Source organism: Osmerus mordax, chromosome 19, assembly GCF_038355195.1.
Source record: "Osmerus mordax isolate fOsmMor3 chromosome 19, fOsmMor3.pri, whole genome shotgun sequence".
Taxonomy (NCBI): domain Eukaryota; kingdom Metazoa; phylum Chordata; class Actinopteri; order Osmeriformes; family Osmeridae; genus Osmerus; species Osmerus mordax.
The window spans coordinates 2,196,152-2,223,995 of record NC_090068.1 but is presented as its reverse complement, the minus strand read 5'-3'; the positions used below and the strand labels follow the sequence as shown (position 1 = coordinate 2,223,995).

The 27,844-nt window shown below is 40.9% G+C and overlaps 1 protein-coding gene and 1 pseudogene across 1 annotated transcript; one reads left to right on the top strand and one right to left on the bottom strand.

Moving 5' to 3' along the window:
- Nucleotides 1-27,844, top strand: part of LOC136963507 (piggyBac transposable element-derived protein 4-like) — a 208,371-nt pseudogene that overhangs the window by 16,361 nt on the left and 164,166 nt on the right.
- On the bottom strand, nucleotides 33-11,717 carry lig3 (ligase III, DNA, ATP-dependent). Its single transcript, XM_067257479.1, has 21 exons — nucleotides 11,594-11,717; nucleotides 10,433-11,002; nucleotides 9,911-10,039; nucleotides 9,478-9,687; nucleotides 9,117-9,268; nucleotides 8,681-8,847; nucleotides 8,463-8,540; nucleotides 8,071-8,239; nucleotides 7,681-7,836; nucleotides 7,242-7,373; nucleotides 7,057-7,136; nucleotides 6,706-6,793; nucleotides 6,254-6,331; nucleotides 5,914-6,037; nucleotides 5,544-5,686; nucleotides 5,366-5,440; nucleotides 2,026-2,172; nucleotides 1,635-1,779; nucleotides 1,279-1,376; nucleotides 1,020-1,106; nucleotides 33-881 (listed from the first exon to the last, which is right to left on the bottom strand). Exons 2-21 carry the CDS (start codon nucleotides 10,971-10,973, stop codon nucleotides 651-653), a joined length of 3,030 nt encoding a protein of 1,009 aa, XP_067113580.1. The 5' UTR covers nucleotides 10,974-11,002; nucleotides 11,594-11,717; the 3' UTR covers nucleotides 33-650.

The window sequence follows — 27,844 nt, the reverse complement described above, 5'->3', positions numbered from 1 at the left end:
CGTGGATTATAATGAACAAAAAAATGACAACAGAATATTCAAGCCTTTTATTAGCACCTCAAAACATTGTTTCAATTCAAGGCTGTTCCTTAACTTCGCAAACCAATCCATTTAACTTTTCCCTTGGGAAAATCATTGCCATTTTTATGGTTTGCAAAACCAATGTGTTAAATTCATCAACACATACTGCACATGTAAAATAAAGTTGTTTCATATCCTTGTCGTTCGTGAGTTATAAGCCTAAGCTTAAATGATGTATTGACGTTACAAAAACTACTTAAGCTGGCTAAACCATTTACCAACTCAACCTAATAGGAAAAAGTAGTACTTTACAATATTAGTACAATATTCCATTGCTTGAATAATAGAGGAAAACAACTCAAGTGCCACCATGGACACACAACTTGCAGAGACAAACATTTCCCCAGGTTGCAAAAAAAACAACATGATTCAGTATCCATCACAATAATCAATCATTCAACAAAAGTCACAAGGTTTAGCGTTGCACTGTGTGTATTCTGAGTGGTTCAGAAGTTTAACACATTGTAGATATACTGGACTATTGTCTGTCAGATATACATTGGCTTTTAGTAAAGCACTAATGCAGCATGTTAAAAAGCAGGGCTGGAGGGGTACGCTGGTGTGTCTTATCAGCAGGGAGGGACCACTCTTCTCTTGCGGATACATTCCCAGATCCAGTCAGAAGTGACCCTCTGGGCCTGGCCTTCCTCTGGATCTTCCAGGGTGTGTGTGGCCGAGGCAGCGTCGTACTCCGTCACCAGATCTCCGTCGTACGCTACAAAGTAGCGCCGCAGCTTCTCGTAGTCCGGAATCGAGTCAGGCAGGAAGAGTTTTACGCCGCTGAAGATGTCTAGTAAAGTCTGGGGGAGGGAGGGGCATAGTGTAAAATGTTCTTATGAAGGTGTACAAAACCATGCTATACAGATTAATTATCAGTTGTTTGGTCCGAAGAGTTTTGGCAGTCTCAGACACCATCCCAGTCGTACTGAGACACCTACCTTGTCGTTCCTAGGTTCTACTAACTGAGATTCAACCTTCAGCTTGCCTTGTCCGTTGCTATGCAGAGTTTCGGTTGTTTTCTTGGCCTGAGGTAAATTCAAGTTGTAATGTTGCAATTAAAATTTGGACAAAAGATAAATATGATGGTTCTCTTCGTACTCTGTACATTTCAACATAGTGGGCCGGCCACAATGGTCATAAAACAACTGAAGACTTGGCAGGTCAGACCTGTCCCTGGCGGTATTTGTCAGTGTCTACCTTCTTGGCACTTGGCTCCTCGGCAGGCATTTTCCTCTTTGCAGCAGGAGAAGAAGGCTCTTTCTTCACTGCCTTTGCTTTGGGAGCACTGTTCTTGCCTGTGAGAAAGAGCACAATATGTCACAGAGAAAAAAGCAGATACTAATGAAAGAATAATATGTCTGCCTGAATGAAGCACATTTAAAAACACGAAAGATTGTTATTTGATCCAACTCAGGTGCAGCTGTATTGTCATTGTGGAATTTGACTGATTTGAGCACAATGCGGTAGACCCTTGGGTCAACAATGAGTAAGCGGCTAAATGGGAGTTGGTCTTATGTCCTGGGTGAGCGTGGAGGCAGCTGGTAGTCACTCACTAGGCTTGCTGGGAGGTCTGTGGGAAGTGGAAGGCGGGGAACCGCTCCTGCTGTCGCCCCCAGAGGAACTCTTATCATCGTTGGCTTTGGAGGTTCCAGCTGTCACCTCAAAGTCACAATTTTCCTTGGAGATACGGTACAGCTCCTGGAAAGACACAGAACATAAAAAATATAATGGTCTGCCGTCTAAACGGAACATTGAAATAAAATTTGCGTTTATACATTTGTGTTGTAAAGGCACAGCAATAAATTGTGCTCTTATTGGTAATGTCCTCCTTGGGTAAAATCATAGGTCATGGCTTTTATGTGAATGTATATGGATTATTCAATATGATTGAATTTAATTAGAACGTCACAAATAAGAGCACAGTTGGCAGGAGAGATGTCGTACTCTGAGCTGGTGGAGGTTGGTGGCGGTCTTCCAGTCTTTGTCATCTCGAATGCGGGTGCAGCGAGGGAAACGGATGGAGATGCCGTCGGCGGTGTGCATCTCTGACTTTGAGAACTCCGCCCCAGTGATCTCCCACACCGGTGCTGTCTGATAATCAATATAAATCATATCAATCAGAACAGTTACAAGAAACAGAGCCTAAGGTCAAATCAACACAGATATAGATATATTTACATTGTGTCAATTTGTTTGATAAGTGAGATATAAATATAATTATTATATTTGTCATATACAGTCAGGTCCATAAATATTTGGACATTGACAAAATTTTCATCATTTTGGCTCTGTATACCACCACAATGGATTTGAAATGAAACAATCAAGATGTGCTTTAAGTGCAGACTTTCAGCTTTAATTTCAGGGTATTTACATCCAAATCAGGTGAACGGTGTAGGAATTACAACACATTTGATATGTGGCCCCCCCCTTTTTAAGGGACCAAAAGTAATTGGACAATTGGCTGCTCCATGGCCAGGTGTATGTTATTCCCTCATAAAGGGAGTTCGTTATTTCATTGACAAGGAGCAGATAAAAGGTCTAGAGTTCATTTCAAGTATGGTATTTGTGTTTGGAATCTGTTGCTGTCAACTCTCAATATGAAGTCCAAAGAGCTGTCACCATCAGTGAAGCAAGCCATCGTTAGGCTGAAAAATCAAAACAAACCTATCAGAGAGATAGCAAAAACATTAGCCCCCCTATTTTGACGATCTGAAACGCAAGTACCAAACCGCAAAGCGCAAGTAACTTTGTGGGGGGGACTCCGGCTCGGTTGCTATTTTGCCGGCGGGATAAATGACTTTGCGCCTGGCGCAAATCTAAAATGGGTAGGTCCGAAGTAGCTACATTACTAATGGGTGTGGTTTGGGCGTAACGTGCAATAAACCAATCAGAGCGTCATCTCACATTCCCTTTAAGAGCAGCGCTTGTTCCATGGCGTATTGCTATTATAATGGCGGATTTGCCAGGCGCACGCCAGGAGCAGTTCACAGCCAAGGAGACCGACGTTCTAGTCAGGGCCGTAACAGATAGACAAGTGACATTGTATGGGAAAGGCAGAGCAGTTCTCTCATTCCACTAAATTGCATGCTGCTCATTCAAATTCTTATTTTTATATAGCCTACCCTATATTTTATTTTTTTAATTGTTTGGTTCTAGGAATTAGTTTAACTATTGTACTTTTTTACTTAATTTAAGACCCGTATATGTTTATTGTTTGCACCTTCCTGCCACAGTAAATTCCGTGTTTGTGTAACATAGGCTACATGGCGAATAAACCGAATTCTGATTCTGAGAGATGGGAGAAGAAACCCACCCCAATTAGCTTCGGTTAAACAGGCGTGGGAGAAAATTGGCACAATTGTTACAAATCATGTTCACATACATAGAGATTTCTCATGAAAATCTTTTTATAATCATTGAAGAAATGTAACACGCCATAAATCAAAACAATGTAAGGTAGCTTCGCAGAAAGAAGACCCTGGCCTCGCCAGCAGTGTGCACGGACCAAGCTTGCGCCCTTAAAATAGCATCTGAATAATGCGCCATTGACTTTAGACCACGTTTTTCGTGGTCAGTGGCGGAATTGTTTTTCGGAAACTGCAAAATAGCACCATTGAACTTTTGCGCCGGAACACGCCTCCTTTTTCGCTGAACCGCCCACGGGAGCGCAAGGTCATTTCGACGTGCGTCTGTGGAGGGAAAAGTCAGCTTTGCGTCGAGTGCAAACTAGGAATGATACTTGCGTCGTTGACAAAGTCAATTGCGCTGGGTGCAAGATCGGGCCCTAGGTGTGGCCAAATCAACTGTTTGGTACATTCTTAAAAAGAAAGAACGCACTGGTGAGCTCAGCAACACCAAAAGACCCGGAAGACCACCGAAAACAACTGTGGTGGATGACAGAAGAATTCTTTCCCTGGTGAAGAAAAACCCCTTCACAACAGTTGGCCAGATCAAGAACACTCCAGGAGGTAGGCGTATCTGTGTCAAAGTCAACAATTAAGAGATGACTTCACCAGAGTAAATACAGAAGGTTCACCACAAGATGTAAACCATTGGTGAGTCTCAAAAACAGGAAGACCAGATTAGAGTTTGCCAAAAAACATCTAAAAGAGCCTGTACAGTTCTGGAACAACATCCTATGGACAGATGAGACCAAGATCAACTTGTACCAGAATGATGGGAAGAGAAGACTATGGAGAAGGGAAGGAACTGCTCATGATCCAAAGCATACCACCTCATCAGTGAAGCATGGTGGAGGTAGTGTTATGGCGTGGGCATGTATGGCTGCCAATGGAACTGGTTCCCTTGTATTTATCAATGATGTGACTGCTGACAAAAGCAGTAGGATGAATTCTGAAGTGTTTCGGGCAATATTATCTGCTCAGATTCAGCCAAATGCTTCAGAACTCAGGACGACGCTTCACAGTGCAGATGGACAATGACCCGAAGCATACTGCGAAAGCAACCAAAGAGTTTTTTAAGGCAAAGAAGTGGAATGTTCTGCAATGGCCAAGTCAATCAGCCCAAGTAAACCCCTTGAGGGTTTAGGTTGGTTGAGGGGCAGTTCTATGGGCATATGTGAAGCCCTCTGTGACATGCTTGCGTGTAAAAAGGGCTATACAAATAAATTTGATTTGAATCACCTGACCTAAATCCAATTGAGCATGCATTTCACTTGCTAAAGACAAAACTGAAGGGAAAATGCCACAAGAACAAGCAGGAACTGAAGACAGTTGCAGTAGAGGCCTGGCAGAGCATCACCAGGGACGAAACCCATGATGGGTGATGTCTATGGGTTCCAGACTTCAGGCTGTCATTGACTGCAAAGGATTTGCAACCAAGTATTAAAAGTGACAATTAGATTTATGATTATGTTAGTTTGTCCAATTATTTTTGGTCCCTTAAAAAGGGGGGGGGGGGGGCACATATAAAATGTGTTGTAATTCCTACACCGTTCACCTGATTTGGATGTAAATACCCTGAAATTAAAGCTGAAAGTCTGCACTTAAAGCACATATTGATTGTTTCATTTCAAATCCATTGTGGTGGTATACAGAGCCAAAATGATGAAAATTGTGTCAATGTCCAAATATTTATGGACCTGACTGTATTGTTATTTTATATTTTTTATCAATTGTTCTCTCGCATCTGGTTTTAAGATTCAAACTTATTTACCAAAGTAAATATGTCAGTTAAGCTAGAACTTCTTCAAAATCGTCAAGAACTCCTGTCGTTTGTCCTTCAGAAAGCTACAAGGGAATTTTTAACAGTTAAACCTTACCTCAGGATCCCGTATAATGAAATCGGGATAATAGTTCTTGATGATTTTCAACCAACCAGGGATTTTGCTGGGCTCCTGAAGAGACAATAGAGAGACACGCATGCTGTAACAATATGTACGCACACAAGAATATACCCTCTCTGTAGCCAGACAAACTATGAAGTTCCAATCCCCTCACCTTGCTGATTTTGATCACGTCCAGCTCTTTCTGGAGCCTAGCCAGCATGGCATCGTCGTATCCTCCGGAGCACTTAGTGACGGTGCACCATTTCTTTGAATCAGGGTCATAGCAGCCCATTAGGAAACTGGACATTATCCCACCTGGTGGATGGCAATAGGACACAATGACATCTGGTATGTCACCCAAGGACAATCTTTCAAATTAAACTTTACTCAAACTGGTCTTGAAGGAATGAAGTTGAACTGGACATGTCACAATACAGCATACTGAAAAGAAGCTTGGTTGCAAAAAAATATACAACTTTTTCATATTTAAACAGGAAGTCCATGTTACTATGTTGTAGTGCTGACACTTTTGGTGTACTGACCATTTGAGCCTTTCCCATAGAATGCACCCAGAACAACCAGGTCAGCGGTGTCAGCCATGGCCCCCTCGTTCAGGTAGTCCTTCTTCACCTTCAGCCAGTGGCGCTTGCCTGGCTCATAGGTTCCCTTAGGGCACACATGACAGGACCCAGTCAAACACACAGATATGTTAGCAGATAAACAGGATTTAAATTGTTTTAATAGCATTAAAAGGTCATTCAGAGAGGAGGGTTCTAACAGTATTTCTCATCTCCATAAACAAGTTCCCCACACAAGTAAAGATCATTTGAAACCAGGAATCTGTTAGGCCAGAATAGTTTGATGGTTTTTTTGGCATCTCACCCTGATGTCTTTGAGGACAAGCCCCTCCAGTCCCTCTCTGATGACCCGTGTGATCATCTCTGCCAGATCTGCTGCCCTCTGGTGGCCAAAACACACAACTGTCACACACAACCTGTACACCGGTTTCAAGAAGCTACATGGTCAAAACACAAGACCAGGCACGGTAAACAAAAAGATAATAACAGAACTACAATAAAGTTTCAATTTAAAATATGGGGCAACAATATCTCGATTACAGTAACTAACTAATTACTGTCTGGTGAATGAAAAATAATAATGCAATAATAAGATCTCAATTCCTCATCTACAGTCTTGCAATAATGTCTCAGTAAAAGTGCATTGTACAGTGCAGCGAAAATTGAGTGCAATATCAAAACTCCTTAGTATGCCGACCACCCTGTTTGCTGAGAAGGATGAGGGGATAAGTAATAATCAGTGATTGGTAGACCTACAGTGACGTGTTTCATTTCAGAGAACAGAATTCTGTTAGGGACTTCCACCATGTTGTCATTTAGGAATTTCCTTCGTTCGTTCAATGGCCTGGAACAGAGATAATAGGATGTTATCCTTCTTAGTCAACGCTACAAATACACTCTGAGGTTTCTTTCCAGAAATCGTTGACGGGGAAAAAAGAAGCACAAAACAGTACATTCGATAAAGAAAGCTGGTCAAGAGGTCGGTTGTTAAGGCGACCAATCATGTTTGCTGTTGTCACAGGTTAATCAATATGAATCCAATGAAATCTTCAGGATGAGCAAAATAAAATGGCCACAGGCCTGTAACCCTTGACAAAAACAACTTACCTCTCCATCAGGCTCACGCCGTTGAAATAGATGCAGTCAAAGACAAACAAGCACACTTTGGCGTCTTGGAAGGCTGCTTTCTAAAATGAGAGAGTTTATAGAGAGAGACATTGATTTCCCATGATACACGCACTCACACGGCAAACATTTTACGGAGGAGGACCAATTGCTTGACCCTTCCTCACCTTGTGTACTCCCAGAGTCCCGAAAGGCAGTGGTTTGCTCGTGTTTGTGTCAATGAGGAGGACCTCGGTATCCAGGATCATACTGTGGCCACCTACAAACGCTTGGGGGATGAACTCTTTAAAATGGGCCACCTGCAACACACACACGTTGGGTATGCAAACAAATCCTAACAAAAGGAACTGCTAAGAAAACCCCCCCAAAAAAAATTCTACAGTAACTGTAGCCCATTTAACACTTTTACAAAAGATACGACTCAACCCTTCCTGAGGTAATAACCAAAGCAGCAGCCTTGGAAAAACAAATCACCTTTGTCGCCCAGTCATGAAGAGAATAGACAAGAGGATTTACACTTTGACTTGCAATGCTTCAGTGAATACATAAAGTTTTTGTTTTGCATTTACTGTAGGTTTGAGTGTGTCTGTGTGTGAGTGGACTGACCTTGTGTGGAAGGACTGGCTTGAGACTGCGACTGAAGTAGCTGAAGTGGTCTCCGTTCTTGTGGACCTGCACACGCTCACCGTCATACTTAATTTCCGAGTACATGCCATTTGGACACTTTTTCATGGCTTGCTCTATGGACTTGCATGCCTCTGCCTGGAGAAGGGAAATGGTGGCACATACTAATGCAACTGATGTCAACAGAAGGCATGTTCTAGCATGGTGCCAAGATTAGAAAAAACTGTAGATAGAAATTAATAAATGCCAATAACCTGCATTAATTGTGTAAATGGACTGAGAAGTTTGATTTTCCACCAGCTTAGCCAAATGAGGTTATGTTATGCATCAGAGCATAGGTGTGTACAGATGTGTGTGTGTGAGACCCCTCACCAGCATGGGCTGCACTGGGGTCATCAGCGAAGCCTCCACAGTCAGGAGCTTCTTGGGGCCCGAGCCATTGGAAGCCTCCTGCTGGTTCCTCAACACACGCTCCACCACGTCTCCCAGGTTACGGGAGGCCTTGAAAGCATCGTAGGCATTAGGGTCCACTGCATCCAAGCTGTGAACCGGAAAATATATATTTTCGGCATTTCATCTTTACTGCAGTATCAACAGTGTGGAGGAATAGGAAAATGTAGAGAGGAGAGGACATACAGGAACCATACAGGGGACCTGCAGTGAGGCCTTCGCCTACTGCTCTAACGGGTGAGCCACCGGGGCACCCCCAAGACTCAGTTTTAAAAGTCTGTTAAACAGTTATGTCCTATTATGAGGCGACTTACACATGCTTTGCTCCAGAGTTCATCTTTAAATCATGCTTTATGAGGCGTATGATACATTTTAAGTCGTTGCTTGTACATCTGGGGGGAGAAAAGGAGGAAGGGAGGTTCAGTACTGACATTTAAATTATGAAAAGAAAAAAAAAGATAAACATTTCACTCCACAGTTAGCTCATTCTGTACACCAAGATACTTTACACAACAACAACACAAAGTCTCACTTTCTAGAGATGTCTTCCAATTCTTTCTGCTGCTCATCCTCTTTTGTTAACTGAGCCAGGCGGGTCAATGAGGAGTCTACCTGCTGGATGGTCAACAGACTCTTGGCAGCCGGTGGGAAAGACTTGCTCTCCTCAAAAAACATTCTCACCGTCTCAGACACATCCCCCTACAGCATCAAAAACAAAAACACACTGGTCAAGTCTTCAAATAAAAAAAGGTTCACTAGATTAATTCATGTTTTTCTTCTTCCAATTGGCTAAACTTTGCCGGGCATCAAAACGGAACCTGATGGAAAAATAGACAAGGCTCAACAGCATATTGATCATAAGGAAGGAAGACAACAGCTAACATGCATGTTTGTGTATGCCTAAAACAACAAGGAGCCATGTCATATTAGGCTTATCCATAACAGGATGGAATATTATGAATACTTACCTGTTCCAGATCTCGCACCATGTCATCGTGGTTGCAGTTGAAGATTCGGCTGAAGAGCTTTACAATCTGTTTGTCGTTGAGGTTATACACGCTCTTCACCACCCCTGGGAGAAGAAGCTTCACCGTCAAGTACAGATCCCCCCTAAACTTATCTGGAGGGGCATGAAGTCAGTGTGAGTGTCATCCATCTTGGTAAAATAATTAAATGATTCCTTCTGAAGGGGGATTTGTAAGACATGATCTGCAATCAAGAATATTCAACCATAATAGGCCATCTTTGGTCAGTTCTCAGCAAAGAGGCAAAACACAAGTTTGGGGACCACACATTCCCTGCAGTCCACTGAGGTGCTGCCAGACCCACCTCCCCCAGAGCCTTTCCTGAGGAAATCCTGGATGATTGAAGTCTTGACATTGTAGCTGTTCTTGTCTGCCACCATGGCACAGAGCTTCCGGAACTCTCTGAGCAGGCAGTCTTTGTGCGTGAGGTCACACAGCTGGGTGGACAGGGCACTGCCCTGGCTGGGTTTGGCTGGAGAGGGTCCCGGACTGCTTGAACTCCCAGCCTTTGTAGCTGATTAATCAAAACAATTACAGAATTAACAACACCAGATAGATGTTATAGAAGGCTTAGTGTGTAAATAGAGAATATTGACTCCATCCACGATAATTCAGTGATGACAAAATATATACTTCTTAACTCAGTTTCATAAAAGAGATACATGTGCCAAAAGGACTGTGCTCAAAACTTATTTTTTAAAGAAGCGTAATGTTGAACTACTGGAATAATTTCTCACCTGTAAAACCTGAGAACTTCCGTGGGGCATTAAGGGATGGGTCTGCTGGTGGAGATGATAACTGACCACTGGTGTTCAGTTTGGTTTGCACCTTCTTCTTTGGGCTGGCGTTAGCCTTGGCCATTAACTCTGGATAGCATAACAGTAAACACACAGTAGTAAAACACTTTGACACTGTCTCAGTAAACACATTTTCGAGATCTGGAAGTTACAGATCAACCCAGATCACCTGGAGTCAGGTGGCTGAGCGGTTAAAGAATCAGGCTAGTAATCAGAAGGTTGCTGGTTCGATCCCCGGCTCTGCCAATGACGTTGTGTCCTTGGGCAAGGCACTTCACCCTACTTGCCTCGGGGAGAATGTCCCTGTACTTACTGTAAGTCGCTCTGGATAAGAGCGTCTGCTAAATGACTAAATGTAAATGTAACCCAGACATTCCATTTCTGTCAGAGCCTATTGACTGGCTTTGGTGTTCTTAAGTTACTGTAGATCTGAATAAGTAGGGTGGGGGGGTTGTATCCTACCTGAGACTTGCTTGTTGATCAGCTCCTTGTCCTCATCCTGCAGCTCCTCCCAGCCCTCCAAGTCTGTGATGTCCTCAATCTTCTTTGTGGTGGCCCGCGCCCTCTCTAGCTTCTCGAAGATACATTTCATGTGGTACCACTCCTTCATCTCCCCAGCAGACTCGCTGAACGGGTTTGGCACAATCTTTCCGATGCGGACAAAGCCCTTTGCAATTTTATCCTTACATTTCTTACATCCAGCTGTGCCACGTTTGGCATACTCCACACAGAATCTCTGTTCTGCCATATTTGACTGGTCAGTGAAATACTGATGCCACAAAACCTTTAAATGAGAGTCTAAGGAGAGTTTGTGTTTTGTGGGTGCTTGTCTGCAATGTTGGCTGTTCCAAGGGAATGAGTACTTGGACCTGAACAAGAGTTTTAAATTCTGGAAGGGATATTTCCAAAACGATAAACTCCTGTGAGGCTGAACACTGCAGACTTGTCCTAGATGTGTTCTGCAGAGAGACTCAAGTGTCCATGAAATGCATAGTCTCTGCATCCAGTCTGATCTGATGTTTTTTGTGATGCCTAGAAACAATACGTTGAATTAGATCGTTTGATTTCCATGGTAAACTTAAAGGTAACTTGGAAAGTATCTAACCGTTTGCTTAACTAACGAGCCAAACTTCACGGTAGCGAGCTAGGTACATATTTATTCTGAACTGCAGATTCTAGAAAGTCTAAATGTTAGCATGCCACTACTAGCTAAGCTAAGCTAAGCGCTTCTTTACAGGACTGATAGCCAGTGCAAGACAGCTACAGTTAAATTAGCTATCACAAACATCATTGTCGCTTATGCATCCATTCAATCTAACAATGTTCAGTGTCAGCCAGCGTTAGATAAATCACTCGTAATATCACAAGAAGCTAGAGGCTTACATTAAATATTACGTATCAGAAAATACGATACAAATACGTTTGTTGACAAGTCTTGCAATCTGCCAACATGTCAGTCTACTTAGCTAGTGAGCTACGTATAATCTTTTGGTACATAAACTAGACTGGCTATATTACTAGCTAGCACACACCAGAGCCATGGCTCTGGCACACACTAACTACCACCACCAAACTAAACAATACTGCTCAGTGTGATGAAATTTAAAGTAATATTTTCTTTACCGTAACAAAACGAATAAAGTTAATTGTCTGCTTTGAAAAAATCACCCGTAAATAAGCGTCTTTGCTAAAAAATGACAAAACAATTCAGTTTTCAGTTAATGGACAAGCGTTAGTCCATTGTCGCTTTAAACACATGCCTTTAAATGCTACCATGCTTCCTCTTTGTTTGCTTGTATTTCCTGTGTTCTGCGCATGTCCTTTTTTGCCATACATTATAATTATGCCGACAGAAAATCTGTTCACGTTAACATGGATCTGTGTTCTGCAATAATACAAAAAAATATGATCGTGTTAAATCAAAGATCTTTTCTTCTGTCTCTTTAGGCTTAAGTGTCTGAAATTATAATATTATATTTACAAATTCAAAATGCTTACTTATCTCACATTGGAGCACACCTGTACTGTATAAAACAGCATTTTCAAAAGAAGAATTTTGATTGAGCTTTTATGAGGATTTAGGCCATGTGTCCCCAAACTACGGCCCCGAATACGGCCCGCCCACGCATTTGGACCGGCCCTCTGAACTATGCCAGAGGGCCGTGCATATTATTCAGTTCACACTGGATAATATGCATACATAAGTAACTGTTTTGATTTCAATAGCAATTAATATGAAAAAAGGTCATTACGATAGTAATAATGCTCTTTTAATGGGCTTATATCCCTTGATATGTATGGTGCATAACAAAATAAAAAATTAATCAAGCATATACATTTAAAATCATAATAAAATCTCCACAATAATAATGGTAGTCACTCCGGCCCATGTAATTTTCTGTTACAGACCGACCCGGCTCCGCATTAAAGAAAGGAACAATTATCTGGCCCTCGCAGAAAAAGGTTTGGGGATCCCTGATTTAGGCTAGCCATAAGATTTCTTAAATTTCTCATTCATGTGTGGTAAACACATTAAATAGGCATGGGATAGTGTAAACAATGCAATAATAATGCGAAGTAGCATCCTAAATGTTATGGTATCATTTAAACTTAGCTTGCATTTCCATCTATGCACAAGGGGTGGCAGTAATGCCATTAAATAAAGTAATTGCACGATTGAAACCATGGTTCCAACATTCATATTCCTTCATCTCCTGCATGGCCTTGATTACGGACACAGATATTTCATTCTGAGAGATGGAGCATTTGTGAGCGGTAAAGAGGGAAACCTATTTCTTCCACAAAAATGTCTTCCGCATAAACTTTGCTGAATGGTTTTGCTTGCCCAAGGGAACATGAATAAAAGCAAGACAACCGATACTTCTCAGATGCTGTGGGCTATGACTGTGGGACAAGTATTGGCACTCCTACAACCAATCCTCTTCATATAGCTTGGATCAAAATACTTCAAGAGGCAGCCAGTGAGACATTAAAGAGTATATCGCTGAAGAACCTTTACAATGTCCAGAATGGTGGAATAGCCAGCTATTCCACCATTCTTCTGATAAGAGTAATATTAATTTAGCTCACATAATTCACTCATTTATGATCTTATTGACACAAGCCATATGCAATGAACCTTTCATTTGACATAGGATCAATTCATCTCATTTGTTCTTGAAGCAGCTGGTGAAAAGGTTGCCCTAAGTAATACACCCTGATCCCCAGTCACACACTGCTGACAGATGTCACAAACATAATTGGTCCCATTAAGATTTGCTGCCAGAGCCAAAAACAAATTGCACCACCAATACATAAGTAGTGCATTGATCTAAGAAGCATAACTGTTGATGATGGACAATCATTATAAGAGACTGAAATATTGACAACCCTATGCTTATCAAGGTTAATACATTCACTGACACTGAAGGACACTGATGTCACCGTTATGGAATTCAAAGTAATCTCCATTTCAGAAACAAATACTTCTGTAAACATTAAAATGGTATCAATGACATAAATACCACCTTCTTTGAACAAAAACCTATCTGACATGAAACACCAGGGGATTTGTTTTAACAGCAGTGTCAGTGCTGTTTGAGACAGTGAGACCCAAGGCCCCACACTGCGACTCCCAACTGTTAAAGAAATGTAATGCCAGCCATCAGGGAGGAAATGCCCCGTTCAGTCAAACGGTTAAACATTTTAGCTGGCTTAAGGTAAGATGGAGAACACAGCCCACCAAGGAGAACAGAAAACCATTACTTTAATGTGTTGACAATTGGCAGAGACTGACTTGCAGGTCAAGGGGGATGGAAGCTAGAGGCAGTTGTTTCCAACCAGAGTATCTCAGGATCTTGTTGGTCATTCTGTTTATTAGCAAATCCCTTAGTCATACTTAAAAGATTAATTGTCTTATGTATTGATGAGAATGTGACATGCCACATGCCATAAAAACATCTGTCAACTTAAGAAGGATGAAAATACAGTGTCAAATTAATTTTACAGCAGCAACCATATTTAGGTAATCGTATGCAAGTTGAATTCTGGTCATGCAGTGTAAATGTGTTTCAGTCGCTTGTGCACAGGGCCCAAGAGAACCATGGCCTGAAGAAACAACCCTCCCTGTTGATTTGCATTTCACAAATTTTCCTGTGAAATAAATACAGGGCTTGTGTTGAGGATAACTTCAAAATCTAATTAACCTATCACCAGGCTTTGCTGCGAATTGCAATTAAGGACACCTCAACACACTGTTTTCTTCTTTAATTTGCACATGGTCCTGTGTGACGGACAGCATAATAAACAAACATCCAGGATTTCAAATGAATGTGGAAAGGTTTAATGTGGTTACCAGTACATCAAAGTAATGAGACTGCTGCATACAAATCTGGCTTAGTCAAAGACAACATGCAACCCTTTTTAAAATGTTGTCCATTATAACTTAAAGCAATGTACCCTTACAGAAGTCAATTAAGTCAATGAACATTATTGAACAGAAAAATAATCTGCAGTTTTAGTGTTAAGACCCAGACTTCATTGACTCTTATTTTTCAGATTCAAAACAATGAAATGTTGAATATTATCCTGAATGATATTGGATATAATTATATAACTTATTCAAATCTAATATGAAGTAACTGTGAATCTATTCGAATCTGGTGTATAAACACATTGCACATTTGAGAAATCCAAATGTGGCATTTGACTTGGCAAATTTAAGCCATGTAAAATACTGCAGCAAGAATTATAACCCCGCCCTCCACATAAATACTCCCACAAAATTATTGATTTTTCCTCCTTGAAATCTTGTGTTTCATTTAATTATTTTACATTTGGATGTGGTGAAAAGCCCCCAAGCACTCTACCAAACTCAATTACGGGATAGCAGGCACAGGTTCCACAGGGCAGTGCAAGGAGGAAATAATTAAATGACTCAGCATTCTATGGTCACTGGGCCACAATTAAGAACAAAGTAAATTACACTGAAATCAGACTCATGAGGGGCTAATACTGCAGCCTAGCTCATGTATTGCAAAGGCTTCCAGAAACAAAAAATAACATTTCTATTTGTGGAAAATACAGATACACAGACAAAGAGAAAAGATACTGAATCATATGGGTTCATTAACCATGATGACATGTTTTAAATGTATAGTGTTTAGATCCAGCACCTTTACTAGTTCTACTACAATTATGCATACAGACAATAGGTATACAAAGACACATCTTCTTAACAAATGCATTATTACTGTATTCAAGAATTTTCTAATTACTACATCAAAATAAAATGTGTTGGAACTGTCATTTAGGCATTGTATCAATCCAGCACCAATTTTTTTTTTGAAGGACATGCATGTGGTTTGCTCTGACAAAATCTATGGAAAATTAGACTGTTGGTTTTTTCTCCTCTCCCGTCAGTGATGAAAATGGGCATTGTAACATAATTATTTTCATTGATTCCAGGCCACTAAAATGGCTGGGCATTTAATCTATGCTCTGCCTTTAGTATTTAGTATGCTCTGCCTCTATTCATCTCACTCCCTGTAGCATTTTTCCACACAACATCAATTGACATTGGCCTTGAAAGTTAACTGTTTTTCCCAGCCTTTTTCTCAGCCATGTCCCCACAGCAACTCACAATGAAATTCTTCTCTCTGTTTCACTTTGTCTGTTTAGGTTATTTGATTTCTAATTAAGCCATCCTGTAGTCCCATCCTTCCTGAGTTTTACCCACGTTGAGTAATTCAAGCATGCTCACCAACCCAAAGTCCCTGCTAAGACAAAGGATGTACTGTGGAATAGATTTGTACATGACTTAGAAATAGTGACAGGCTTTTTAGAATGGACTGAATTCTAGGTTGGAGACATTGAGCAATTCTGTTATGGATGGACTGTGTATAATCTTGCTCAACTCAATCATTAACTGTCACAATCAGTCATTTTATTGTGGCATAAGTAAGAACGTCTTGTTTTTGGTTTTTTACATAATGATATGGCAGATTTTTCAATACAATGAATGATAAAGGAGGGTGAGTAAAATAACTTTGATAAAAGAAAAAAGAAAATGCATGTTTCACATGAGAAGGCCTACAATTTTGGTCCTCTCTGAAAGCTCCACAACTCTAAGCCAACCCCAGACGTCCCCACTCATGTTTCCAGCCTTAAGGAAGATGAGACATTTGGTGAGGGATTTTGGATTATTCCTATCTTTTTTCTTCCTTCTCTTACTTTAAATTCTATCTATATGCTTTCAACACTACATACAGCCAAGTCAAGATTCCGTCTTGAATAGACTAAGTGGTAAGCTAAGTATGCAACCAGTGACACCACTGACATTTTCTCAATTAGTTCAATATGTCTTACAAGCTCAATTGCTTGTAAGATAAAAGACATAGAATAGAGCCTTTGGGTGTAGATCCCTAAGTAAGGCTAAAGAGATTAGCAGAGTCTCCATGAACTCTGAAAACTGCCGGGGTTCCTTGTGTCATCAGTGGTTATTTAGGCCTACGTGCTGTAGTAGGGAGAATGACGGTGTCATATGCTCCTGTGACATGAAAGGTTTTTACGGTACAGTATAATTTAAGTCATCAAGGGTCAAGGTTTACAACATGGTAGTCGTTACAGGGCATACCTTGATTTCATTGAAGTGATGTACACCTGCTGAAAGGACCATTATTTAGAACACTAGTTTAGATCCTTCAAATCCTGCAGTTCTCATACAGTTTCATACTGTACATAGATAACATATTTTATATCTTGATGTAAGAATTAAATAAGATACTTGGTAGAGGTTACATAAAAAATTAGAACAAATCTTGTTTTTGTTTTAACACTTATGGCCTTACTGTATATCTTTCTTCTAATAATGGAATTTTGGAAGGAATTTTACAGCAGGTTAACAGGGGACTGTTCACAGGTCCACATTTGGCACTCTGCTGTGATTGAGGCACACTCAATTACGAGACGTAATTATAGGAAAATACAAAATGGGGAAGTATCTGTAGTACTGCCACTTCTGACCTTTAAGGTGAGTTAAAGAGCCATGGTGAAAATACATCTGAAGCCTCTCTTGTTTGTTATGTGAGTAGAAAGATAAACAGAGGTAAAAAGGAGGAGAAATCGGATTGAGGTCCAAAGGTTTTCTCCAATGAAGTATAAACATGATAGAGCAAGAGACAGCTGTCTGCTGTTACTGTTCAGTTTCACCTGCAGAGTACATTTGCCTCTTTTTGTGACATCAGTTGCTCCTAGGTTTTGTCTTTCCCCAGGAGACCGAACCGCTTTTTAAAAGGACACCATGTTGATAAAAGATCCACAGAGAAGCATTTACAACTGAGATAACAACACAGCCTGATTTTCCGTCTCTTAAAAAACCATACCAAACTCAGAAATGGATAACCTAAGGGCTTGGTATCTTTAATCCCATTGACAGACAGGTGACAAACTGACACTGCTGTTGTGTAACATGTGGTTAGTCATCAGAGAAAATAGGGTTTGCCGTCTATTTTTAGCTTCCTATTGTGGAATACATACAATCGACGAAACTGCTGTTTCCCCAAGGACACCACTACTACCTTTGTCTGCGTGAACACAGAAAATATAAAGATGTGTGGTTTGAATATAAATAACATTCCAAGCAAATTATCTATTTTCTTTCCTCCTTTTGTGTGTTTATGGTGTAAAAATGGCACATGGTTCATGTGTTCTCTTCTTATTAGGAACAGGGGAAGGGAATGTAAAGTGTTTTAAGGTACTAATCTGTTGAATTTATTTACAGAGAGAGCACTCATGAGAAGAATGTGTTCCACATGGCGGGAAAAACAATAACAATGGAAGGAAGATAGATGAGCTGCAGCTAAAATAATGTACAAAGGGGAGGATAGCGATGGTTTCCTAATAACCTGAGATTAAAGTTTGATTACAGATGGTGGGACAGCTGATACAGCATCTGAGAAAGCCTGGTGATGGCTAGTGCCTGGCGAGGAAGACCCAGAACCTAGGTTACATATTGTGACTGAAGCAACATGATGCACAGACTGGTAGAGGACAGATAGCCATGGTCGAGCTTGGGAGAAACAGATGTCGGTAATGAGATTGGAGTAGAGATTACAATGGGTGCAAGGAGTGAAGAAAATCTCAAGCAGGGGCATAGTGTGTGAATGACACAGAATGAAGGCGCAGAAAATGCGTCTTCTAAGTGGGGTTAGGGTTAGCGTAATGGCATAATCCAAAAATATAGTTGATTGTTATTTAGATTATTGTAAATGTCAACAAAGGAGAACGAATAAATAGCCAAGACACAATTAATAGCATGAAATTGCCAGAGAAAGAGAGAGTTAGAAGAGCTGAGGACTGATTAGCTCTAGAGTTAAATAACAGCTATCATGGTTGATAGTTAGAAATGTCTTGTCAGAGCCAGGAGAATTGTGGATGAAACAAACTATTAACAAACAAACTGTTAGCAATGCCTTTTGGACATAATAAAAAGGTAATGCTACAAGTGATGCTACAAGGTTCATAGTGAGAAAACTGTCAACCAAAAAGCTTTCAGTCATAATGTGTCTTTCGGTTGCATTATGGTCTAATGTACATTTAGTCATTTATACATTTAATACATGTAGAAATGTATTAAAGTCTAAATGTATCATACTTAAATAACAGTTTATTGAATATAGTTGTTTATCATTGTAAGTAATATAACAAACCATCAAATTAAAATTATACTTTTTATTTCGATGGAGAGTATTTAAGAAGGTAATAGTATAAGGTACAGTATGTATAATAGATAAAAGATACACTTGAAGCAAATAAAAAAACAATGTTTAAACTGTTACATGTCTCACTTGAAAGCTTGCCTTTATACAAAGGTATTTCAGTCAATCAGACTCTAGTCTTGGTTTAATATTAGATGTATGAAATTCAATGTTGCCGTAATTTTTTTTCAGTTTCAAATTTGCCAAAAAAACGACCCTTGTTTGCATGTAATTTGCTAATTAATTAATTAATTGTTAATTAGTTGATCTTATATAGCGCTTTCTACTACTCAAGGTCGCTTTACAGAGTCCAGTATTCATTCAGACACAGTCAAACCGGTGGTGGTAAACTACAACTGTAGCCACAGCTGCCCTGGGGCAGACTGACAGAAGCATGGCTACCAATCAGCGCCTACGGCCCCTCTGACCACCACCAACATTCATACGATGCATGTCTTTATGATGGTGGGGGAAACCGGAGTACCCGGAGCAAACCCAACCAGGCATGGGGAGAACATGTAAACTCCACACAGAAAGGACCAGGGGCCTCATTTATCAACCGTTCGTACGCACTAAAATGTGCGTAAACCGTGCGTACGAATGAATCCACGCAAAAGTAGCGATTTATCATGCCAAGAGATTTCTTGGAAGTGTGCGTAAATCTAAGAATGGTCAATACTATGCGTAGCTGAGTACGAACAATTCCAAGTGGTGAAACAAGGCAATTGCATCGTGAACACGGGAACTATATAGGCCTATAAGATTGAAATCAATAATGAAAGCATTTTGCAAGGATTTCCATGAAATAACATTTTAAAATCATGAAATATTGTAATGATATAGCCTAATTGAACACCATAAGGGGAGTTGTTAATATTGTCGAATTGATGTAATGTAGTGTAATGTTACAATATGCTTGTGGACCACTATAAAAGACAGTCAATTAACACGGAATATCTAAGAGAAGATGGCAGATCTAGCTGTGTTGGAAGATTTAGCACACGCCGCATTTCGCCGAGAGCGCATTTTCAGAGACAGATATGACTTCTTTGCAGAAAGTAATGAGTGGCTCATTAGTAGATATCGTTTCCCTAAACCCATTTTAGTGGAATTATGCGAAGATCTAAGACCAACTCTACAAAGACCAACAAGGAGAACGAATGCCATTCCAGTGCACATTCAGGTGCTATCCACCTTGGGTATCTTGGCGACGGGCACTTTTCAGCGTGAGCTTGCTGATCGGTCTGGCATCTCACAACCCTCCATCAGCCTAACGATGCCTGCTGTTTTAAATGCAATAATCAGTAGATCCCGTCAGTACATACTTTTCACATATACAGTAGCACAACAGGTAGAAGTCAAACAAGGCTTCTTTGCGGTCGACGGCTTCCCAAACACAATTGGAGCGGTGGACTGCACCCACATTGCAATTAAAGCACCATCCCTGAACGAGTTCAATTACGTGAACAGAAAATGCTTCCACTCAATTAATGTGCAAATCATCTCGGATGCGCAAAAGAACTTGTTGAATGTGGTGGCGAGATGGCCGGGGGGAACGCACGACTCATTCATTTTGCAGAACAGCAACGTTGGCCTTCGCTTAGAGGAGGGAGCTGTTCAGGATGGATGGCTTATTGGTATGTATTGCCCAGGCATCAAGTACTTGCCATTAGTGTATTCTATTTACCTATTGGTTTCCCTGTAGGAGACAGAGGTTATCCATTGAAACCGTGGCTGATGACTCCTTTGACCAATCCTGTGACGGCACAGGAGAGAGCCTATAATGCTGCACACAGTCGCACAAGGTCGATCGTGGAGCGCACAATAGGAACTCTGAAAGGCCGGTGGCTCTGTTTGTCATCTGCTGGGGGTGCTTTGCAGTATACACCGGAAAAGGCTTGCAACATAGTCATGGCTTGTTGTGTACTACATAACATGGCATTCCACTTGTTGAGGAAGACCAACCTGACGAAACGATGCCAGACGCACCACCTTTCCAACGTCCAAATGCCTTGGCAGTTCAAAGGAGGATGGAGATTATTCTACGTTTTCGAGTAAGTACCTCCCCAAGAAGAGAAAAGCCCACATGCCTTCAGCTCATTTATTTAACATTTGACTGGCACAGTTAACCAGTTGTTGTAGGGATTTGTTAATGTCATTGAGTGCAGTGCAGATGACAGTTAATTTCCCATTTATATCTTTGATGGAGTTGATGATTTCGTCTTGTTTCTGTAGGAGTGAGTCTGTCAGAACCCTTGGTTCACGGCTTGATGTGGCGCGGGAGCGTGGTGCCTCACTGTGGGGCGCAGCGGGGGGAATAAATGCCTCTCCCAGGATGACTCCGGAACTCTCTCCACTCACTGCAATTTATGGAATTATTTGATTACTGCATCAGAGCAGATTATAATTTCCTGTCAAATAAAGTGGTGACCACAATATTGACAACACTGTTGAAAATCAAATTATTCTACTTACCTTCAACCTGACCACGAGTAGACACCGGTGAATTGGACACGGTAGGACCTGCGACTAGGTCACTGTCTCCACCTGACACAATTCCAGACAGCGATGTTTCTCCAATAATTGCTGCAATTCTTAATTGCATGGGAGAAACGCTCGTCTCAACTTGTCCACCTCCAGTTGCAGCAATGTCTCGCCTGTGTGCGGCTACGGCCTTTTTTGCACTTGATTTTAAATCAAACCACTTTTTTTTTATATCTGCCAATGAGCGCCTCTGAGAAGATGCTGCGTTAACAGCAATCGCTACCTTTTCCCAAAGCATATTCTTTTTTTTGTTGGTCAAAACACCGCTAAGTGTTCCAAATAAAACTTTGTGGTTGTACTCAACCTCCGACACTAAAACCTCAATTTCGTTTTGCGAAAAAATTCTTTTTCTTTCCTTTCTTTTCTTGCTCCATTTTCATTACCAATTTCTAGTTGAACTTGTTAGCTCCCTTTTTATTGGTGGTGATTCAACTAATTTAGATAATATGGGGCGTTTCGTATGCAAATGCTTGTGTTCGTGCACGAGTTTATAGACTAAGAACAGGTGACATTTATCAAGGATAATCTCCTTGAAGTGTGCGTACGGCGCTCGTACGAATGTTTGATAAATCGCACCTTCAACTGTTCGTGGGAATATTCCAAACCTCCACGTAAGAACAATTTCTACGCACGCTTGATAAATGAGGCCCCTGAACGACCAGGGTTCAAACCAAGGACCTTTCTTGCTGTGAGGCGACAGTGCTAACCACTGAGCCACCGTGCTTCCCAACAATGGGCTCATTGTTTGCTGAGCAACAACGAGCTAATGGAAGAAAACTAAATCACATGTATAGTACAATTTTTCCAGACAGGTAGCAAGAATGGAGGCTGGTGTAGTGGATACAACTACATAACTGCATGGCAAACACATTTAATACTTCCTTCCCTTTTAATATTATTCAACATAAAAATATTATTAGAAAATAATTGGACTGTTGAAGGATTCATAAATCTATGTGTCTATTCCAATATGTAATGATGGTATTCAATGACACAAATCTGTGTTCTAGAAAGAGTGGTCTGGAGTCGCAGAGGTCCGATAATATCAGCTTTAATGCAGCAGTTGGAAATCAACAAGTACAGAGCTCTGGGGTTGTCTACGTTTCCCTACCCGCAACAGAGTTTGGGCTGGTTCACGAAGTCCAACTGGCCATCTGTCCCTCCCCAGCATATATTTATACAGTGCAATTGAAACACAAGTATCAAAAAAGGGTTGAGCTTGTTCTCTCGTGCATCAGGGAGTTGTTCTTGCCTACGCGTCCCACCTGCTCGGGTGCCGTCTCCACCCGGTTTCAAGGTTGTTTCTGAAAATGAAGAGATAGAGACACAAAGAACAGCCTGCTTCCCACACCCAGTGTGAGACCCAATGTTTAAGCCTGAGCACACTTCTAAGTTCATAACTTTAATAAGCACAATGCATAACTTTAATAAGCACAATATATTCTTTACTGTGTAGATGACAATGTTCTACACTACACCTACAGTATATCCTACAGTTCCATTGCAACCTGTCAGTTGGCCAACAACATTTTCACCAATCTAGTAATTTTCAACCACATCTGTGAGAAGCTAATTTGGACTTTTACATATTTGTGACTTATATGACTACATTTTCATGTAAGCATTCTTGAATGCTTTTTGTTAAATAAAATGTTCAGTCTCCAAAATAATTCTGGTTAATTGTCAGTCTTCCTTGATGATCTTTCCCTGTGGTAAAAACCCAGCAACTGGTGCTGCTGCAAGGAATAGAAAACGTGTACAAATTGTGAAGTGGTGTAACCTTTTGCTTGGCCGATTCCAGTAAAAACTTAGCTCCCAGAAATGTAACACAAACAACAAAGTGGCACAAATAGACCAGATTCAGAGAACCCACTCACCTAAAGGCTCAAAAACCATGAAGACCCTCACATTCTTGAATCCCTTTGGAAGATCAATTTTCATTGTCTAGTCTACTCATTCACACACATTCACATGCCCAGATGTACAAATGCGTACACACACATGTGCACACACACAGTATTGAGTTGAGAATCATCCAGCCATTAAATTGGTTCTCAGTGCCGAATGGTTTGATTACAGTTGGAACGTGACGTGTTTCTTTTCTTTTATACCACTCTTATTGCATTCTTGTCTATTCTGCAGTATTCACGACCAGTTTTAACCAGAATGCTGCATTTAAACAAACTAGTACATAGTGCCCATGATGCAGTCGGTGATTAAGACATCAGTGAAACACACAAATACAAATACTGTTGTCTATCAAGAAACAGCTACCGATAAATACCTCATTCAATGTTTGCTAAGGAAACAAAAGTATTGCTCAGTACTTGCTATTTTGTGTTCTTCAGATGGTAAACTGATAAACATGTACACCCATTTTGAATAGATGCGGGTCTATTTTTGAAATGTTTAGAACAAATGGCTCTTTTCTCAAACGGTTTGATTTGCCACTTGGGGATTTTATCTGATGTGTTTTAACAGCTTGCTCAACAGGCAAGGGGGTATAATTACCTTCAAACAGAGAAAAACAAAAAGGACTTCCTCTGGGACTATTAAATGCACAGTGCATAGTCCCATGATGCAGTATTTTACATATATTCTCTGACAGACTTTCTCTGCAAGGCACTTGCCATGGCTGACTAGCAATAACTTGCACACTTACATCATGATTTATATAGACAATTTCAAAACGTCTCTGAAATGCCACACCGTGGTCTCTCACAGGTGGAGGGTGTGTAGGTGTGTGAGTGTGTGGTTCTCTAAGAAAGCAAAAACAGTAATGGTTAAATGAATGCAAAGGCCAAGAAAACCATAAACAACAAATGCATAGTGTAATGAAAGATCACTAAAAGGCAAACCTAAATCAACATTGCACTAAGAGATCAAAAACTAGAAACAATAGGGCAGCAAAGGCACAAGACACTAAAGTGCTTGACATAAATAAAAACGTTTGACTCGACCTGTGTGGAAGAAATTGCGATTTCCGGTGTGCTTACATTATTCACTAATCAATATAACTAGTTATTGGATACTAGTTAGTATGTTCTCATGTAACCTTGCTATTAATAAGAGTAGATTGTGTCTATGTGTCAGGGTTAATAGATGTTCGTGATCAGGAGAAAGTACTGGGTAAACGTCCTTTGTCATGACTGCAAGGAGAGCGCCAACTATGATCTCTCTAGTCTGAGTGGTCATGTGTTGGGAGCTGTGAATCTCTTCCTCTGAGACTGTTGTAACGTCATTACTGCTTGACTGTCACTATCTATGTTTACATTCCTGTGCCCTATAAAAGATGGTCCTCCGGCTTTCAGAGCTGAGAGAGACATGATTGAGACCTAAGCCTGGTGTTGTGTTGTCATTTATTGTCAGAGGTCTGGTTTTCTCTCCCAATCTGCAGATTGATAATACTTATTAAAATCCAGAACTCAACTGAACTTAGTCACTCCATTTATGAAGAGACGGACAAAACACTTTCTTCATCAATTGGCGTTGTCGAGCAGCAGGATTGCAGAACCAGATCCAGGAGAGACCCACGGCGGCACCAGTATAAAGCAGAACCCGTGGTGCACAAAACTAAATGGTAAGGGGATCCTTTTCCAAAACCCCATTCACGGACTGCTTTATGCTTGGTGCGCCTGCTGTCCCTCTGCGATGCTGGTAACGTAAACTATTTAAGAACCTTTTATTGTGACGTTCAGTTGGGAGCCTGGTCTTAGCAGACCAGAGTCTGCTAGGCCTCAACAGGAGGAAGATAATATTAGAGTTTTGGTTTAGTAAATTTGGGTCATTAATTGACTTGCTATTTTTACTTTGTCTTGGTCAGAGTTGGCAAACTCTGATAGCGTACAAGAACTCTGGTCGTGTGAAGTATTGAAAAAGTATGTAAAACAATCTGTGTTCTTGATCTGAGGCAAAGGATCTGTTAAGAGAATACATCCCATACTCTTGATCTGAGGAAAAGGATCTGATAACAGAGAGTATGGTTTTACAGATGCAGACCAGGGGTGAACCAAACAAGGAAAGGTATGTGTTTCTTTTAAAATGCATGTTTACAGCTGAAAACTTTAGTTGAACAGAGATCTTATGTTGGTTTGAATTGTATTGAGTTGAATTGTAACTGTATTAAGTTTTGTGTTGGGCTTTTCTCTTTTGAACAGAGATCTTAGTGGGACTTTAATTTTGGTTTGAATTGTAACTGTATTAAGTTTTGTGTTGGGCTTTTATCTTTTGAACAGAGATCTTATTGGGACTTTTATTTTGGTTTGAATTGTAACTGTATTAAGTTTTGTTTTGGGCTTTTCTTAAGACCAAGCACAGTAGGTGGGCGGTCATAATGTATCAGGGTCACAGGCTTTATGCGAGAGACCAACTTTTAAGGGTAAAGTGGTTTTAAACAAGTTAGGGATACTTTGACAATGTAAAGGGGCAGTTAGGCTTTTAACTGACAAGCTTGGCATTTAATGATCAGCGAGGGACACAATCAAATACTAAGGGAAAGATATAGACTGGCAGTTTATGAATTAACTTGTCTCTTTTAAGCACGAATTGTGGTTATTTTGTTACTTATGAGGTAACGGAGTTGAGGAAATTATTGTATGCGCATTCCCAAAGAGTTGGGTCTTTGTAGGCGCGTCCCATGATCGAGCGCCGGAGGGCTTGAAAAAGGCCGTATTTGTAGTTCACTACCACATGATATTGTAGTTCTTTTATTCTTCAATATTGTGACCGTTTTACAGTGCTATGAGATTGTGCGACTGTTTTATAGTGCCATGTGATTTTGTGACTATATCTAAAGTGCTGTGGGATTCTTGCTGCAGTAAATCATAAGAGTTGGCTACATAGCCTACCGTTATGAGATTTGTTAGATAATTTGTATTCAGATACATTGTAATTCAGTATGGGTAATCTAGCTTCCAGTACAGGAGCGATAGAGACGTTGTTAGTCCAGCCCGATATATGATTTGATTTACATGGAATTCAAGCAGTGTCAAGCATTGAGAGATGGCATGCGTGGATTAATCATGACCCCGAGACATCGTTTTCCGCTGGAGTGAACGTTTGATGTAAAAAAAAATATATAGGAGAGTTTAAAAGCGGTTTTGAAAGACAAGGAAACAAGTCGGACGTGTAAACAATTTGTCAGCTGGCCAATGTTTATGATATGGTTAACTGAAGCTACGAGACGACGTGGCAATGTGTATCTTGAGAAAATACAATCAGATCAAGCTAAAACTGATTCTGATAGAGAAGCAAGAAATGACCCGGAGCGTCTTGAGACAGAGAAAAGATGATCAGACTGAACAAAGTCATAAATCTAATCAAATCAAATTTATTTGTATAGCCCTTTTTACACGCAAGCATGTCACAGAGGGCTTCACATATGCCCATAGAACTGCCCCTCAACCAACCTAAACCCTCAAGGAAGACAAGGAAAAACTCCCAAAAAACTCTCAACAGGAGAAAAATGGAAGAAACCTTGGGAGGAGCAATTCAGAGAGGGATCCCCTCCTCCAGAGACGGTTGGTGAGAGAGAGGAGCAGAACACAGGCTAAACATAGTCATACAGTGTCGGTGGGTTTTTAAAACACCAAAATCCATTGTTCAACTTTATAGATGTAGGACAGGACCGGGAGACTCGCAACCAGGTCCAGCGTTGGCTGACCGACGACCAGGCAGGTGCTGACAACTCAAACCCCCCACACCACAAGGGATGTGTGTGGGGGGGGACAGAGAGAGGAGAGCAGGGATTAGAGGATGCCAGGAGCAGATAACAGTTACAGTCATAATAGAATGAGATCCCCACCGGTCAAGTGTGGACTGGTGCAGCAATTTAACAGAGCAAAAAAGGGGAATTTGATGCAACCCCACACACCAAGACAGCGACAGCCCCCCCCATTTGGAACATGAAATCTGTTCCAGGGGAAGAGAACTCTAAAATAAGTTATACTTATAGAATAAGGATGGAAGCAACCCGTCCCCCATTGCCTCCAACTAGTAACATACTTACCTTTAACAGTCGTAGAATTGACTAAACAATAACGTTTTTAACCTAATTTTAAATGTCAAAACAGTATCAGACTCCTTAATTGAGACGGGTAATTTGTTCCAGAGAAGAGGTGCTCTATATGAGAACGCCCTACCTCCAGCTGTCTTTTTCTTAACTTTGGGAACCACCAGATAGCCGGCATCTTGAGATCTAAGTGTCCTTGCGGGGCAATAGGGTGCAAGGAGACCGGAGAGGTACAGTGGTGCCAATCCATGCAGAGATTTGTATGTGATGTATGTTTATAAAGTGAGGGAACTCAAGACATTGCTCGAACATGTTAACATGAAGTTGCTTGAACAGACTAACAGTGCCAAAAGTAATTGTGAGAAGTCAGTAGTTGTGAAACAGGCTGAAGGTAGCGCTAATTCTCAAGGGAAACGAGAGTCTACCAAACATTTGTAGCCTATTTACCTACGATGAAGATTATGTTGTTGCTATAGCTGTGGCTATGCAGAGGAGAGCCAGAGACAGGGAAAATGCATTATTAGGGGAAGCAGCGGGTCAGGTGCAGCCAGAACAGAATCTACA

What these genes read in the sequence shown, in the direction of transcription:
- lig3 (XM_067257479.1), bottom strand. Translation starts at nt 10,973, where the DNA reads ATGCAGAGACTATGCATTTCATGGACACTTGAGTCTCTCTGCAGAACA. An exon ending in TTGGAAGACATCTCTAGAAA is followed by an intron (nt 8,541 to 8,680) that starts GTGAGACTTTGT and finishes TTCTCCCCCCAG; the next exon opens with ATGTACAAGCAACGACTTAA. An exon ending in TAGAACCTAGGAACGACAAG is followed by an intron (nt 882 to 1,019) that starts GTAGGTGTCTCA and finishes TCCCTCCCCCAG; the next exon opens with ACTTTACTAGACATCTTCAG.